General features: G+C 39.7%; 1 protein-coding gene across 6 annotated transcripts in view; it reads left to right on the top strand.

Moving 5' to 3' along the window:
• Positions 1-3,610: 3,610 nt before the first annotated feature.
• Positions 3,611-18,961, top strand: part of LOC126297452 (MAP3K12-binding inhibitory protein 1-like) — a 100,805-nt gene continuing 85,454 nt past the window's right edge. Inside the window, exon 1 of one of the 6 annotated variants that reach the window (XM_049988310.1) lies at positions 3,611-3,738. Coding sequence is in view for 2 of the 6 variants with exons in the window: in XM_049988308.1 (XP_049844265.1) it covers positions 4,462-4,479 (18 nt within the window). In the remaining 4 variants the exon portion in view is untranslated. Of the gene's footprint in view, positions 3,739-3,781; positions 3,930-3,970; positions 4,480-18,961 lie in introns of those variants that run through there. The other 5 variants (XM_049988309.1, XM_049988312.1, XM_049988311.1 and 2 more) reach the window with 5 other exon arrangements.

Below are 18,961 nucleotides of genomic sequence, written 5' to 3'. Positions count from 1 at the left end.
CGGGAGAAAACACAGGGTGCGGAAGAGGAGGATCAAAGTTGGTAGGAATGATAGATGGAGGGGATGAGGGCATCATCTGGGAGGGGGAGTTGGTGGAAGCCACCTTGGGCGATCGTATGGAGAATGGAGAGATGGAGAGCAGCGGATGGGGGTGGTAGAGGATGGGAGAGACAAGTGGGTGAGGGGGATCAAGTTTGCAGGAGGTGTAGAGGATCCGTATCCGTTTGAGAAAGAGAAGGAGGTGCGGGAATGGAATAAGGTTATAGAGGATCCATTTGGGGGAGGGGAGATGGATGCAGTAAGCGAGGTGGAGAGCATGGCGTTCTAGGATTTGATGGAATTTGTAAAAGGTAGGAGGGACAGAGATCCAGGTGGTATGAGTGTAGCAGATTATAGGGCGAATAAGGGATTTATAGGTATGGAGGATGGTGGAGGGGTCCAGACCCCATGTTCGGCCAGAAAGGAGCTTGAGGAGACGGAGTCGGGAGCATGCCTTGGCTTGGATTGACCGGAGATGGGGGGTCCAGGAGAGGCGACGGTCAAGGGTGACGCCAAGGTACTTGAGGGTGGGGGTGAGGGCAATAGGACGGCCATAAATGGTGAGATAGAAGCAGAGTAGATGGAAGGAAGTGGTGGTTTTGCCTACAATGATCGCCTGGGTCTTGGAAGGATTGACTCTGAGCAACCACAGGTTATACCAAGTGGTGAACCGGTCAAGATGGGATTGGAGAAAGTGTTGGGAACGTTGCAGGGTGGGGGCGAGGGCAAGGAAGGCAGTGTCATCGGCGTACTGGAGGAGGTGGATGGGGGATGGAGGCGGCGGCATGTCTGCCGTATACAAAAGGTATAGAAGAGGGGAGAGGACGGAACCTTAGGGCACACTGGCAGAAGGATAGAAGGTGTAGGAATCCGTGTTATGGATGGTGACATAGGAAGGACGTTGGGAAAGAAAGGACCCGATCAGACGGGCGTAGTTGATAGGCAGGACGAAGGTTTGGAGCTCGAAGAGGAGACTGGAATGCCACACACAGTCATAGGCACGTTCAACGCCGAGGGAGAGGAAGATGGCAGAGCGACGGGAGTTGAGCTGTTAGCAGAGGAGATGAGTGAGGTGAAGGAGAAGGTCATTGGTAGAGAATGATGGTCGAAAGCCACACTGGGTAAATTGAAGGAGGCAGAGCTGGCGGAGATGCTGGTGGATGCGTCGGGTTAGCATGGATTCCAGGACCTTGCTGAAGACCGAGGTAAGGCTGATGGGATGTTAGGAGGAGACAGCAGATGGCGGTTTGTCGGGTTTGAGGAACATCAGGATATGGGAGGTTTTCCACAGGCCAGGGTAGCAGCCGTTGGACAAGACCACATTATATAGTCTGGCCAGGATTGGAGGGGAAGGAGGCGGGAGCTACACGAAGTTGGCAATAGGTAACACGATCATGACTGGGAGTGGTGTTTCGCTTCATGTTGAATGTAGTGATAATATCCTGAGTAGTGATGGGGGCATTGAGGTCGTTGGGTGTAATGTTGTCCAAGTACTGGAAGCCAGGGGCGACGGGAGGGACAGAGGTGTCAGTTCGATCGTGGACATCTGGGAAGAGTGAGTAATAGAACTGGGGAACGTCAGGGAGGGTAAATATATCGGACAGGTAGGAGGCAAAGTGTCTGGCCTTACTAAGGTTGTCAGGGATGGGATGGTAATGATGAAGGAGAGGTTAGTAGGGGGGGATTTAGATCCGGTAAGGCGGCGGAAGGCAGAGCAGTACTTGGACGAGTTGAAAGGAAGTGTAACATTGAGACGGGTGCATATCTGTCGCCAGTCCCGGCGTTTCTTAGCCGCGAGCAGGCAGCCAGACAGGCTGGCTGTCTGGCTGGCTGGCAGGCCGGCTGGCATGCCGGCTGGCTGGCTGGAACTTTGACTGGCTGGAACGCTGGCTGGCTGGTCCTGGAACACCTAATACTTCGATAAGTGGCTATGGCGTTATTGAAGGGCGGTACTCTTTCGAGGTACCGCCTGAGATCTACGTGTGGATTCATGTCTCATGATATCTGAGCACACCGTAAGAGCCCATACGTGTTCTCAATTCATCCTATGGAGCCTGCGTTAATTTTCCCATATATGAAGTGTGCTAGCACTTTATTTCTGCGTTTGGTCCTGTTTCTTCAATACATTTGTTTCGTTCGTGCCCGTAATTTTCTTATCTCAACTTAGTTCGCAATGCCCCATATTAACCAGTATGGCCTCGGGCTCAAATATGTCTCTTTTATTAGCTCACCATGGAGTCTTTCGATACGACCGTAATTAGAATGTCAGACACAGTGATGATGGGTGTGTGTAGCATGCATGTTTTATAATCAGCCTTTGTTAATAAAACTGTTTAAACTTACTTTCCGTGTTCGCGTATTGCCCTACCTCAATGACCCACCGCTTGCAAATCCTGACAAATATTTCGTATAATTATCATCTGGAGCAGCAACACAAACAACCCCTTATATTAACAAGATATACAGGAAAACTACTGCACAAGAGAGAGAATGAATAAGCTCACATTAATTTGAAAGCGGCAGAGGAGCAATTTGCTGGAAATAGTGGGCAAATGAATAAATGACTTATTGGAAATATGGGTGTATTTGCAGCTCATGAATTCAATAAGTAGTTTCTATTTTATTAACCAAAGAGAAAAGTCTTTGCCATTTACTTAACATGAGAATCTATTCGTAAACGTTGAACGAAAATTACACTATTATTGGATGTTAGCCTCATGACAGGTTCGACCTTCTTTGTTTGCAGCGCAAGGAAAGACGTTACATAGACAGGAATGAGAGCTGAGTGCAGGAACTGGGGTGAGTACTATGTGTTGCCTACGTTCACTGGTGCCAGCGCGGTGTCAAATTATAGTTATGTTTCGATTTATTGTACTGTTTTAAATCTCTGGTTTTCACTAGTTCCAGTGAGTTAAAAAAAGTGTAGGAACGCTCTTTCGGTCAAATTAAGCCATAATGTATACATGTTTTGAAGATACTATTTCCCAGCTGTAACATTATTGTTATATTAACAGATTATATCTTTGGTGGCTGCTAGAACTTATAGCGTCACAGTAAGCTCAGAGATACTTTCTAATTTGCATTTAGAGTGTGTTTCGCCACTCCGTATATACAATACGCAATCTTCTCTCAGCGTGTTTATACACACCAGCCACTTAGCAGCACTGCAGTAGTGAAGTTGCATAAAACAGGGGAGCTTCGTATTTCGTAGCCTTGTACTCTGGTTTCACAATCTTCTACAATCCTGAACTCTGGTTGCACGTCAGGACCTGAACACAGAGCCTGGTGTCTATGATTTTCAATACAAGTTACTGTTAAAAATTTCGAGTATTCTGTCTCTTATCGTTTGAGAATACTGCGGCTGTTTCCGTAAGCACAATTGGAAAAAATATGCAATCGCCAACCCTTTCAGAATGAATGATTTATTTCGCTGTAACCAGTTTCGGGCCTGTACTGCTGTTTGATGATGTTATGGCGAAATAAATAATTCATTCAGACATTGAGGTTGGTTGCCGTTGTGTCTCCTGTAAAATCCACAATAGTGTATCTTTGATTACTGTCTGTCGTGCTTTCAGTTAACATCTTTGGTCTTGAATTGGTTGTTTCGTTGTGTTTTCTTTTTACATGAATTGGTACTGTTTGCGCTTTGTTAAAACATGCATCCAATTGTTTAAATTTTCTTATATGATGTGACTTTAGGTACAGAACACTGATTTTGGTGCTTTTCAGCAAGCTTATTTGATGTTACAGTGTGTGTGTGTGTGTGTGTGTGTGTGTGTGTGTGTGTGTGTTGTATACTATTCCGAAATTACGTAGCATGTGGTGTCATTAGCACCAGTTTACGTATATTTACTATCCGGAGATTATGTTGCCTATTGTGTCATGTAAACGTAGGTCATTAGTTCATTTGTTTCATGTGCTGCATATCATTTTTACAATAAAACCTAATGATTTGGAACTAGTCATTTTGTATTCAAATAGCAAATCAATTTTTAAATACTGCCACATGCTGGGCATTTACAAGGTTTTGTTTTTAGTCAATTAAATAAATATAGGCCATAGACATGAGTTACTAATTCGTACCTATCACCTTTTATACTTTACGTCACCAGAGATTATGCAGTGGAATTGGAGGAAGTTGTCAAGGAGAACCTTTGTTTACTGTCAGCTAGAAATTTTATATTATTGAGTAAGTGACCAAAACTTCCGATGCAACATTGTGCATCCTCTTTTTGTGGCGAAGACATCGTTAATACAGTGTAATGAATGGCATTTTGTCCTTATGGTATTATGATGTACACAATTCTCCTTTTTGAACTGCAGTGGACTATTTAAAACAAACGTCATGAGGAAATAAATATATTGTGAAGCAGAAGGCAAAAAATGCCAGTCATTAAATACGTGCCTACAACATGACCGTGAATGAGCACCACGTATTATGTAATTAGTTATTGCATTTTCTGACATTAGGAATGAGAAAATTAGTTTTCATTTCTATCGGTTGATGCATTTAACGTCGTTGCCGCACAGAGCGATAGACATTTATGAATTGCCACTTGGATAGAGTTGTTACGCAAATAGTAAAAAAATACAGATCTAGTAGTTGTAAATTGTGCAAGCAAAGTTGCATTGGATTAGAAAATCTGTTAATGTGGCCCCGCCCACTCCCTTTCTCAAATCTTTGTGGTGGTTACAGTCTGATTGGTAGCTAAGTTGGAGGTAGGGTATTTTAGTTAATTTGTAAAGTGACAGTATGGTTGCTTCTTGAGAAAGCTAACTAATGTGAATTTTTAATAAAGGTTGTGGTAATAATCAAACCTGTAGTGTGGTCCATGGTGTATTTAGCCCATAGTGTGTACTATGCTGTCAACAGGCAGATTTGAAATATATTTCCTTATGTAAGGCTTCTGCTTTACATTTCCTTTTGAATTTAATGTCCCCTTCAGTTATGATACAAGTTACTTTTTTGCATCCTTCACAGAATACTTACTAGTAAATTATTAACATAACATCGGGTTTAGACTTGTAACTAAAGTTTACACCATCAGTAGCAGGATGATGAACTAAGTCCAAATTCTAGTTGGATAGTTTTCGTTGTTGTACCACCTGTACTTCTTGTTCTTCAATTAATGGCATGAGAACTGGGCCAAGAACAGAATAAAAGGAAAGGAATTTTGAAACTAAGCCATAAGTGCACTCCATGTAGAAATAACACAAGAGGCAGTGAACACATTAAAAAAAGAAATACCTGTGTTGTTTTAAGACAAATAATTTCATGAGAAATTTACAAGTAACTAACACAAACTTTGAGTACATATTGAATTTGGTACTGAAAATAACATAACCTCCATAAATATAACAGGAACATAAAATCCAACCTAAGTCTTACACAAGAAAAAACCTAGGTGTGCAGGCATAAAAATATTTGAACACCTGTGTTGTGCTTTAAAGATGCAGGCAAATAGTCAAAGTTTTAAAAACCAATTGATATTGTTCCTACTTGATAACTCTTTATACTCCGTATGTGGATTTCTGAGCAGATAGTATGTATGTGATTGTGTCACATGTATCAAATTTTGTTATAGATTAAAAGAAAAGTCCAGTTATGTAAAAGTCTAGCATGTACCCCTGCTTTTACAGGAAAAAAAATTATCATATTTGTAAACCTACTGACACATTCCACATCATGACAAATTGTTGTGAATATGACGCATGGAACATGCAAAATCCTGCAGTAACTGTTGTGTGCCTTTGAAAAATTATTTCCTCGTGTAAGGAGTGTGGTATTAGGTTTAGTAAACTTCTAGTCACATATTTGGCATTTAAATATATTCCTTGTGATAACTGTTCTCAGAAATTGATTGTTTTATTTCTTTTGTATTTTGAAGTTTGTTACCTTTTCCATGTTAACTGTCCTTTCTTCAATAAAGTGTAGTTCCCATTAGTCTGCCCTAATAACTTCATTGGTAGTTCCTTAACTGGACATGTAGCCAGGTTATGTAGTATTTCCTCATGTGCATCATGTTCTGTCAGTAGCGATAACAATGGCGTGGTGTTTGATAGTGTAATATAACAGATCATTTGCAGATGGGTCTGGTGACAATTTTGAGCCATTGGGATATCCTTTGAAACTGGACGCCATGTGTTGCATAGGTGGAATCTGCAACATTTGTGTTTATGTATTTTTTTACTTTTTTATACTATGTTGTGTGGCTCTTTTGGGTAATGGTTTGGATTGCATTGTTTACCAGACTTACATAGCTGCAATGGTGATGATGAGCCATTGAAAATGCCAATGGCTTGGATCATTTTCAGTGGTAGTAGTGAAGGTAGCAGGTACATTGAATATTGTGATAGTGATGTCTTGCTTCGACTGTTAACCATTGACACTATTATTCCCATAGTTCTGTCTTTTGCCTCATATGTAGGTTGTGGTGACAGATTGATCTGCAATGTAGCCTCAGGTCTAGGTTAAACTGGATGGTGACAGATTTTTTTGATTTGGCAAAGCCAGCCAGTGTTTCATTACAGGGTTTTTTTTTTTTTTTTTTTTTTTTTTTTTTTTTTTTTTTTTTTTTTGTACACTGGGCAATGGATAGTTATTATTATGTTGTGATGGAAATACACTTTTCCCACTTTGGTCTAATATTGTCAAGTTTTTAATTCTTTTGAGGGTTTAGTAACAAGAACATCTCCACCTAAAATTCCCTATCCCAGGGAGCTCCATTTAGCGTATCAGTGTTTGTTTTGGTTATTTTTTTATTTTGTTGTGTTGTCATCAACTTGCCCTCTCTTGTGGCTCATACTTCTGCCATGTTGATGGTGGTGTATTTCTAGTGGAATCGTGTTGTTTACTAATTCCAAATCTTTGCATCAGCAAGGATTGTAAAACAAAAAGTCAAATGATGATTTATGTAAAAATAAAGAATAAAACATTTTTGTGCTGTACACTGGCTTGTTGATAATTATTGCTTGATTAAAAAACAAGGATTCTTCATTGAGGAGAAAACCTTACTGAACCCCTCATGTAATTAGAGTTGATTGATGCAAGGTGATCCTGTATTAAGCCTAAGTAATTGACATTACTGAAAGGTTTTACTAACTAGCTAAAGTTCTTGAATGTTCAGTATATTTCTCTGATTGTCTTTTGTTCACATTGTAAATATTACAGATACAAGTGCCATATTAATATTATTATAGTATTCCAATATAAATATAATATGGAAAATAATGTGGTGCATGATCATCATGACTGTTTTGTGTTAATGCTTACCGTAAATGATGATTTTGTTTTTATGAGGATCAGGTGAGTTTTAATTTTGCAGTAGAATAATTCACATTTTTGGGAAGATATGTATAAATATATTGGGGATGTATAAGCTATTTTAAAGCATTAGAAAATCAGAAAAGAAACAATCAGGGTGTTAATTGTAAAATTAAATCAGCAAAGAACTCATTAAGAGAAAAAGAACTATGTGGAGCGTGATATGAGTTTACTAGATGAGTTTGTTAGCAAACAAGTAAATTATATATTTAAAAAATAAAGAGAACATTTATAATGTAGATAAAAAACATAGAACTGAAACAGCAAAGTGCTTTGACAAGGTGAAAATGTGAATCGAGAGCCAAAGCAACAGCTGCATCAGGAAATTGTGCAGAATGTCCCCAAAATTGAAATAGATTGGTTGGGGAAAACAATTGTTTAAATTAAAAAGAGAAGTCACCTTGAAGTAAGAGAAGATTGCATAAGTTCAATTGGAACAATCCGATCTTGCTACCAATGTGACTTGGAGAAAATTGATACTAACTGCAAACAGGAAAACTGTAAGTAAAATAACAGCACTTTTATGAGAAGTGAGATGCCAGTTCATGCGCAATTTAAATCTCTTGTGAAGTTGTAAAATGAATGTAGGTGTGTCTATATGGGCTTTAAGACAGTGCAGGATGGCAAGGTAAACTTTTATGCCAGTTTCTATTTTTTCAAGTTAGGACAACTAGAAATATCATCATGATGATAAACTAAATGCATTGTCATAGCTAAATAATTTTTATGGGTTTAATCTAACAAACCATTAAACTAGTTACAAAGAATGACGTAAAATGTAAATGTGGAACTTACGTTTTCAAAACAAATACTTCATCAGGAAATTTATTTTCTTTATTAATAAATACTGTATCATTAATGGGCCTGCAGTTGGAGTTGTTCTTCGAAAATATTAGTGAATATCATGAAAAATTGGGTGAATTAACTTGTGCCAGTTGAATAACTGAGCAAGGTGGAGCATTGGTTAACATGTTAGGGAGGACAATGGTTTAAACCAGTGTCCAGCCATCCTGATTTAGGTTTTCTGTGATTTCCCTAAATTGCTTCAGGCAGATGCCAGGATGGTTGCTTTGAAAGGGCACGGACAACTTCCTTCCCCATCTTTCCCTAAGCCAATGGGACTGATGACCTTGCTGTTTGGTCCTCTCCCCGTAAATCAACAAACCAATCAGTTGAATATGTGTTTTAATTTAAGTGTGTCATTGAGATGATAAGCAAGACATTGTTGAGAATAGTATCATTGGGGCATAACACAGCAGTTTGTACCAGGTTGATGCTAGTAATTTATTTGTCCAAGGAATATTTTATAGTGATAGGATTTGTCAGTTTAATACAAGGAAAAACATAAGTGGTCTATACAGACACATGAATGTACAAAGGTGTTTCATGAGGAGAGGATGCATTTATCGGAAAGAGCTTATACAAAATTAATATGAGAAATATTTGGAATTGGGATAACATATTCAGAAAGAAAAGGACTAACCCTAACAGAGAAGCTGACATCTATTTTAAACACGAATTTAAAAAGTGTCTTGACAGCTCTTTCATCATTAGATGCCCTGGGAGTGAGAAGAATAGTCTGAAGTAGTGACCTTTTTTTCCAACTATTTTTTGGAATAATTAAGAAAGGTGAATAGTAAAGTATAACATTCGTACTTGCAAAGGGCTACATCCAAATTTTGGCTTGCCTATCCTTGCTCAAGGCATCTCTAGTGTTCATAAATTATTTCGGATGAGTGCTGGGAAGGCTCTTTCAGCAAGAGCATGAGAAATCTCTAACCTCATCCTTGTGCAAATGTTATTGTGATAGTGTTACATGGCTAACAGTTTCACAGTCAGTGAGATATTACACGTTATCAGAGGAATCAATTTTTAAAGAAGAGGTGCTAATTGTCCAATTGCTGATGTTTAGTCAAAACTATGGCGATATGGTCAAAGCATTGTGACTTTGCAAACCCAACAAATATGATCTGAGGAAAAACTCAGGTATCACTAGTGATGTGAGAAGGAAACTTGGCGACAGTTACTTAACACTTCAAGCAGTGATTTTGGCTGGACGTAACTAGCCACAGAATTATTTTTATTGTTATAGAATATTTATTCTGAGCTTTTGGGATTACAGTGGCTCATTCATTCCAAACACATTGCCCATTATGTCATTATATTCACCTCATGATTTGTCACAATTACTTCATCTTGATGCTACAAAACATACCATGTGTATGGTGCTCTGTCACTGAATACTTACAAGCAGCTGTGACACACTCCATTGCATTCCTGCCACATCTCACTGTGAGTCCTACTTAGATTATGCTGGTTTTAGCTTGTTAGTAATCTCAAAAAGTTTTCAGGAACTATTGAATTTTCTTATTATGAGAGTATTTAAGGGCGATTTGTTTTAATTGTTAAAAACCATTCAAAAGCCAAGATTGCACAAAGTATTTTTTAATCTAGACAACCGGTTCCAACAGTCTTGGCTGTCATCTTTCCGTCTGTAAGAAAATAAAATACAGTTTGGTATTATAAAAAACCCTAAGTGGTCCTATACATTTACATACCTTAAACACTTTTTGTAGTATAACTTGTCCATTTTATGCTGAACCTCAGGCACAAGATGTCAAATGGACAAACATATGTTTTTAAAATATATAAAAACACACACTACATTGTCCAAAAGGCCATGTCTATACACATATTGCTCACATATGCTTGCTTCATGATACAGCTATGGTACACTATAGCACATCTGTTTATATATGTTGGACATGTACTAAACAGTACATATCCCCTTTAAATGGCGTATGAGATACAACTCCATTATGTAAAAAGCATCTGTGACCAACATGAATATGGAAATGGCCTTTTAACAAGGAGCTGTGTGTTTTTAACTATTTTAGTGATGACAAGTGTTTATGATGTGCTGAGTTTTATCCACTGGCCATCTTGTGCATTAGTTTCAGTGTAAAATGAACATGTTTTACTGCAGAAAAATGTTTAAGGTATGTAAATGTACAGGTCCACTTCAGGTTTTTTTATAATACCAAACTAAAACTTTTATATCAAATGAGACATAGTCCATGTATTGCATTTTCTTACAGACCTGAAGATGATGAGACTGTTGCACCAGTTGTCTTGAATAAAAAGTTTTTGTGTGATCTTGACATTTGAATGATTTTTAACAATTTCAGAAACTAGTAATTTTTACCACCGGTTTTTCTGTTGTCTTAACAGATATCTTGTTTTATGTGGCAGTTGTTTCAATTATTAGAGGGAATTAGTAATATTTTTAGCTCAACAGATTAAAAAATAATTACCAAGCTTAAAATTATTTGTTAACTCTTCTGTAAAACATTGCACCAGCCTCAATGCAGTCCCAGTATGAATGCTGTTCTCAAACATGAAACGAATTAGTTGACATTCGTAAGCAACTGGAGACCTCACTGACTGTTGTCAAACAACTGGCAGCTGCTGTGAATCATTGTGTTGCCAGAGCTCCTAAGAATCATGTATCAGATTTACCGAAGGTATCACAAGTACTGTCTCCTCCTGTGAATGCTGTCTCCTCTGCAGAAAGTACGGGATCAATCACTAGTCATCCACTTCACTGTGAGTGGCATTTCAATGGTAGGTCTAGGTGTCCTGTATGTGATAAAGAGGGACGAGGGAGGATTCAGGGTGTTACCCTAACCAGCAGGTTCAAGGTGCTAGCTACCACTGAAACTGAGCCAGTGAGACTCACTTCGCCTGTTGGGAAACCTGCTTTGCCTGTGTCAAGATGAGGCAAATGCAAAATAGCAGAGGTCTGTTAATCATCTGCAGTTCAGTTGTATGACGAATAATCATATCCCTTATGGAACTGTCAGCAAGGTCAGGAGACGTGCACTCAGTGTGTTTGCCTGAGGGCCTCATTCAACATCTTGAAGAGGCTACTTCGACAGCCCTGGAGGGAACTGGGTGCAACCAGCTGCAGATTATGGCACATGTTGGAAAAAATTATACCTATCATTTGGGCTCTGGGGTCATACTGGATCATTCCAGCAACTGGCAGAGAAGGTTGAGAAGACTAGTCTTTCACCCAGAGGATCAAAAGCAGAAAAGCTTAACTCTGTTTTCAAATGTTCCTTTACAAAGGAAAATCCAGGAGCGCTGCCCTAAATTAATCCTCATACCATTGAAAAACCCCCCATGAACCATGGACCTTGCCGATGGTGGGGAGGCTTGCGTGTCTCAGCGATACAGATAGCCGTACCGTAGGTGCAACCACAACAGAGGGGTATCTGTTGAGAGGCCAGACAAACATGTGGTTCCTGAAGAGGGGCAGCAGCCTTTTCAGTAGTTGCAGGGGCAACAGTTTGGATGATTGACTGATCTGGCCTTGTAACACTAACCAAAACGGCCTTGCTGTGCTGGTACTGCGAATGGCTGAAAGCAAGAGGAAACTACAGCCGTAATTTTTCCCGAGGGCATGCAGCTTTACTGTATGGTTAAATGATGATGGCATCCTCTTGGGTAAAATATTTCGGAGGTAAAATAGTCCCCCATTCGGAACTCCGGGCGGGGACTACTCAAGAGGATGTCATTATCAGAAGAAAGAAAAATTAATCGGATAGGTAGGATAGAAAATTTAAAAACGAAAATGGATAGGTTAAAGTTAGGTATAGTGGGAATTAATGAAGTTCAGTGGCAGGAGGAGCAAGACTTCTGGTCAGGTGACTACTGGGTTATAAACACAAAATCAAATAGGGGTAATGCAGGAGTAGGTTTAATAATGAATAGGAAAATAGGAATGCGGGTAAGCTACTACAAACAGCATAGTGGACGCATTATTGTGGCCAAGATAGATACAAAGCCCACGCCTACGGCAGTATTACAAGTTTATATGCCGACTAGCTCTGTAGATGATGAAGAAATTGAAGAAATATATGATGAAATAAAAGAAATTATTCAGATAGTGAAGGGAGACGAAAATTTGATAGTCATGGGTGACCGGAATTCGTCAGTAGGAAAAGGGAGAGAAGGAAATGTAGTAGGTGAATATGGATTGGGGCTAAGAAATGAAAGGGGAAGCCACCTGGTAGAATTTTGCACAGAGCATAACTTAATCGTAACTAACACATGGTTCAAGAATCATGAAAGAAGGTTGTATACATGGAAGAAGCCTGGAGATACTGACAAGTTTCAGATAGATTATATAATGGTAAGACAGGGATTTAGGAACCAGGTTTTAAATTGTAAGACATTTCCAGGGGCAGATGTGGACTCTGGCCACAATCTGTTGGTTATGAACTGTAGATTAAAACTGAAGAAACTGCAAAAAGGTGGTAATTTAAGGATATGGGACCTGGATAAACCAACGAAACAAGAGGTTGTACAGAGTTTCAGGGAGAGCATAAGGGAACAATTGACAAGAATGGGGGAAAGAAATACAGTAGAAGAAGAATGGGTAGCTTTGAGGGATGAAGTAGTGAAGGCAGCAGAGAATCAAGTAGATATAAAGACGAGGGCTAGTAGAAATCCTTGGGAAACAGAGGAAATATTTAATTTAATTGATGAAAGGAGAAAATATAAAAATGCAGTAAATGAAGCAGGCAAAATGGAATACAAACGTCTCAAAAATGAGATCAACAGGAAGTGCAAAATGGCTAAGCAGGGATGGCTAGAGGAAAAGTGTAAGGATGTAGAGGATTATCTCACTAGGGGTAAGATAGATACTGCCTACAGGAAAATTAAAGAGACCTTTGGAGAAAAGAGAACCACTTGTATGAATGTCAAGAGCTCAGATGGAAACCCAGTTCTATGCAAAGAAGGGAAAGCAGAAAGCTGGAAGGAGTATATAGAGGGTCTATACAAGGGCGATGTACTTGAGGACAATATTATGGAAATGGAAAAGGATGTAGATGATGATGAAATGGGAGGTACGATACTGCGTGAAGAGTTTGACAGAGCACTGAAAGACCTGAGTCGAAACAAGGCCCCGGGAGTAGACAACATTCCATTAGAACTACTGACAGCCTTGGCAGAGCCAGTCCTGACAAAACTCTACCATCTGGTGAGCAAGATGTATGAGACAGGCGAAATACCCTCAGACTTTAAGAAGAATATAATAATTCCAATCCCAAAGAAAGCAGGTGCTGACAGATGTGAAAATTACCGAACTATCGGTTTAATAAGTCACGACTGCAGATACTAACACGAATTCTTTACAGACGAATGGAAAAACTGGTAGAGGCTGACCTCGGCGAAGATCAGTTTGGATTCCGTAGAAATATCGGAAAACGTGAGGCAATACTGACCCTACGACTTATCTTAGAAGCTAGATTAAGGAAAGGCAAACCTACGTTTCTAGCATTTGTAGCCTTAGAGAAAGCTTTTGACAATGTTGACTGGAATACTCTCTTCCAAATTCTGAAGGTGGCAGTGGTAAAATACAGGGAGAGAAAAGCTATTTACAATTTGTACAGAAACCAGATGGCAGTTATGAGTCAAGGGACATGAAAGGGAAGCAGTGGTTGGGAAGGGAGTGAGACAGGGTTGTAGCCTCTCCCCGAAGTTATTCAATCTCTATATTGAGCAAGCAGTGAAGGAATCAAAAGAAAAATTCGGAGTAGGTATTAAAATCCATGGAGAAGAAATAAAAACTTTGAGGTTCGCTGATGACATTGTAATTCTGTCAGAGACAGCAAAGGACTTGGAAGAGCAGCTGAGCGGAATGGACAGTGTCTTGAAAGGAGGGTATAAGATGAACATCAACCAAAGCAAAACGAGGATAATGGAATGTAATCAAATTAAGTCAGGTGATGCTGAGGGAATTAGATTAGGGAATGAGACAAAGTATTAAAGGAGTTTTGCTATTTGGGGAGCAAAATAACTGATGATGGTCAAAGTAGAAAAGGTGTAAAATGTAGAGTGGCAATGGCAAGGAAAGCGTTTCTGAAGAAGTAAATTTTTTTAGCATCGAGAATAGATTTAAGTGCTAGGAAGTCGTTTCTGAAAGTATTTGTATGGAGTGTAGCCATGTATGGAAGTGAAACATGGACGATAAATAGTTTGGACAAGAAGAGAATAGAAGCTTTCGAAGTGTGGTGCTATAGAAGAATACCGAAGATTAGATGGGTAGATCACATAACTAATGAGGAAGTACTGAATAGGATTGGGGAGACGAGAAGTTTGTGGCACAACTTGACTAGAAGAAGGAATCGGTTGGTAGGACATGTTCTGAGGCATCAAGGGATCACCAATTTGGTATTGGAGGGCAGCGTGGAGGGTAAAAATCGTAGAGGGAGACCAAGAGATGAATACACCAGATACAGAAGGATGTAGGTTGCAGTAGCTACTGGGAGATGAAGAAGCTTGCATAGGATAGAGTAATATGGAGAGCTGCATCAAAACAGTCTCAGGACTGGAGACCACAACAACCACCACCATTGAAAAGTTGAGTGAAATAAGTCTTAGTGACTGGCATTGAGAAACAGCTGAAATAATTAAAACTGAACAAAGCTCCCGGGTCTGAGGAATCCCTATCAGATTCTGTACCAAAAGTGCAGCTGAGTTAGCCCATCTTTTAACTGTAATCTATTGCAGATCCCTCGAAGAAAAAGCTGTGCCCAGTAAATGATCCGCAAAACTACTGTCCAGCAGATTTGACAAGAGTTTGTTGTACCATCTTAGAGCAATTCTGAGCTCAAACATAATGAGGTATTGTGAACAGAGTGACCTGCTCCATGACAAGCAACATAGGTTCCAAAAACATCAATCATGTGAAGTGCAACTCGCACTTTTCTCACAAGATATACTGACGGCTTTGGATCAAAGCTGTCAGTAGATGTAGTATTTCTTGATTGCCAAAATGCATTTGATGCATTACCACATCTATACTTATTACCAAAAGTTTGATGGTATGGGGCGTCAAGCGAAATTTGTGACTGGATTGAGTATTTTTTTGGTAGGAGGATGCAGTAGGTTACTTTGGAAGGAGTCATTGACAGATGTAGAAGTAACATCAGGTGTGCCCCAGGAAAGTGTGTTGGAACTGTTGCTGTTCATGTTTAATATTAATGATCTTGAGGACAATATTAGTAGTAACCTAAGAGTTTATGCAGATGATGCAGTAGCCTATACTGAAGTACTCTCTGAAAGAAGCTGCATAACTACTGATTAAGAACACTATAGGATTTCAAATTGGTGCAGAGATTGGCAATTTGCTTTAAATGTTTAGAAATATAGAATCATTCTAACACACTGTAGGGATATGAAATTGAATAAGCACATAGACCCATTCGTGGTTAAAGCCTGTGGGAGGCTTTGGTTTATTGGTAGAATACTGAGGAAATGCAATCAATCTACAAAGGAGATTGCTTACAAATCACTCATCATTCATTGTTAAATATTGCTCAAGGGTGTGGGACCCGTAGCTAATAGGACCAACAGGGCACATGGAATGTATTCACAGAAGGGCTGCATGAAATGTCACAGGTTTGTGTGAACCATGAGATTGTGTTACAGAGATGCCAAAGAAACTGGAATGACAGATTCTATCCTGAGAAAGCCTACTTACATAGCTCCAAGAACTGGCTTTAAATTGTGACTAAGAATATACTATAACCCTCTGTGTATCACTACTGTAGGGAGTGTGAGGATGGGATTAGGTTGTTTTGTCAGCATGCACATATGCATTTAAACTAACATTCATCCTTCTTGCCGTACGTGAAGGGACAAGGGGAAAAAAGTAAAAATAACTGGTACAGTAGGATGTACCTCTGCCATGCCCTTCACAGTGGTTTGCAGAGTGTGGATGTAGGTGTAGTCATAGGTAGCTCTGCAAAATATGTGATAGAAGTGCCCCATATCTTGAATGTTACTATCAGGAGTATACAGTTATGGTATCTAGCAGCATGAGATAGGAGTGAATTCAGATGTGATGAAGATTAAGTATGCTTATTGCCACTTTAAGTTCATAGAGAAATATATGTATTGGGTATATGCAAAGACATGAAGGCCTAGTAATGACAATTTTGGAAGGAACAATAACAGGAAATAATAGCAGAGGCTATCATAGCATAAAGTACATTATCCAAATGATAAAAGATAAATGCTACACTCTTTGTTATTTTTTCTTTGGTGGAAGGTATTTTTCTTTCTGTCTAGCTTGAATCACCATTGTATAATTTGTTTGTTCTGCCTGTGAACTCTGTCTTATTTGTTGTTGGACATCTAGACACTGATGGAATGTTATCTGCAGCTGTTCTGGCCACAAGCTGATCCGTGTGGGCAAGCCGTCAGGCAAGAAACTGAGAAGTGTATTGCATTAAACACAGCTTATAAATTTTAAGCGTTTGTTGCTGTTTTAGACCCTGCTAAGTTTTATACTATTTTATTCTCTGAGAATCAATTGAGAAATTTGGAACTGTTATATGCTTTTAGTTAAATGTTCTTTGGTGGTCATGACCCTGCTCCACCGGGACCGATGACCATCACAGTCTGGTCCCTTGAATCCCCCAAACCAACCAACCAACCTGCCCCACCTGGAGAGTGGAGGGAGGGGGGTGTAGGCAGGGATTTTGTGATGTTAAGGTCAAGAAAATGCTTCTATATAATTTAGGGTATCCCACATAGTTCCATATGAGCAGTAGGTGAGCACTGTGCGTGAAAGGCTGCCCTATTAGAGAAGCTATGCTTGTAGTTTGGTGTTGCATTGTACACTGTCCAGTCACATTAATGTGACTGCCCGTCAAAAACCTGCTTAACCATATTTTTTAACGTGGAGGGCTGTAAGATGTGAAGGAAGAGAGACAGTGAGGTTCTGGGAGGTACTGACAGGGATGTGAAGCCATGCTGACTCCAGGGTTGTGACCAGCTGGGCTAAATTTCTCGGTTGATATTCCATGAAACAAACAAAGTGATTGGATTTAGATCTGGGGTATTTTGTGGCCAGGAGAGTGTGATAGTCATGCTAGTGCTCTTCAAACCACACATGTATGCAGCAAACTGTGTCCTGTTGTGTTGCCCTGCAGGTAGATGAAATCGTGCTGAGGAAAAACAAACTGCATGTAGGGGTGGGTGTGGTCCCCAAGGATAGATGCATACTTGTGATGATCCATTGTGCCTTCCAATATGACGAGACCACCCATGGAATGCTCTCCAGTCTGCACCCTTCCGATGATTGTTGCAGGTTGTTTAGTTGCAGACATTTCATGCCGTACACATGAATGATCATCTGTCCAGTGGAGCAGAAAATGTGATTCATCCAAAAAAGTCACGTGTCACCACTAAGTGTATGTCCAGTTTCAGTATTGGTGTGCAAATTCAAGTCTTCATTGCTGATCTCCCGCAGTTAGCATGGGTACGTGAACCAGGTGCCTGCTGTGGAGGCCCATAAGCAGCAACATTTGCTGAATGGTCATTGAGAAGATACTGTTGGTAGCCCCTTGGTTCAGCCCTGTTGTCTATAACCCATGGCGCATCACAACTGCCTCTGCGCCAGTTTTGGATAGCAGTATACGTGAACACGAGCAGTGTAGAAACAGTACCATTTTAGAAATGCCTCCATCCTTGCACCAAAAACTAATGATCATGCCTTTTGGCTGTCAGATAAATCGCTCCGTTTCTGCATATGATAGTGACTGCACTGTTTTCCATGCCCCTCCAATGTGCTGTATTTCCCCTTCACTGCTAGTGCTGCCACCTGCCATCTGTGGGTGATTATTACAAACTGATGTCAAACATAGATGGTAGTCACATTAATGTGACTGGACCATGTACATACATAATTTGTTATGAAAATCCAAGGTAACTTCACAGTGGATGCAGGTAGTTGTGAGTGACCAAAAGTTCCAATTGAATAAACTCATCCTTGTTGTAGAAGAATGAGAGCTACACACAACATCAAATCATGTTTCTCTCTTAATTATATTGTCAGTTATTTATATTGTGTGTGGGATTAATATACTTAACTTTTCATTTAAGTTGCAATTATCACCCTGTTTTTCAGTTCACAGCAAAGATTATTGTCACAAAAACTACACCTCCTTAAGTGATAACAGCCAGTCCGTGATGTCAGAAACTCCATACGCGAAATGGACACTAAATTTCTTTGCTCAATTTTGCATTAGAGATATGTATCATACATAGATCTAGCCATTTATAAATTAATTTTTAAATAGTAACACCATATTTATGGAGATGAGCTGTCACATGAAACACTGTGGCATCACTCTTTGAGGTGTACAGGAAGTATATGTAACATTTTTGGAAAGACATTCTTGAAATTATTTGTAATTTCATTGTGGAAGTAGATACTCTTTGTTTTTCAATGGGATTCTGGTATGCACTTTGCATGTCGTCATCAATTTACCCCATGAAGTGCAATGATATTTTGTGTTAACATAGTTTCATAATGCAGCATCTGACTCACATCGAGCAACTGCAGAAGGCATCTGTATCCTGTGTTAGGGGCAGCCCCCAGAAATGTGGAAGGAATGGAATACCACCACAGGTTGTTTTCCGTGCATAATGCAATCTCCATTTTATATTTAAAAAAATATGGCTTGCTCTCCTGTTAAATCAATATCCAGAGGTCCCCCACTCAAATGTATGGTGGAG

The sequence above is a fragment of the Schistocerca gregaria genome, chromosome X, assembly GCF_023897955.1.
Source record: "Schistocerca gregaria isolate iqSchGreg1 chromosome X, iqSchGreg1.2, whole genome shotgun sequence".
NCBI classification, from domain to species: Eukaryota; Metazoa; Arthropoda; class Insecta; order Orthoptera; family Acrididae; genus Schistocerca; species Schistocerca gregaria.
Note: the sequence above shows the minus strand (reverse complement) of the source record. Positions and strands in the feature narration are given on the sequence as shown.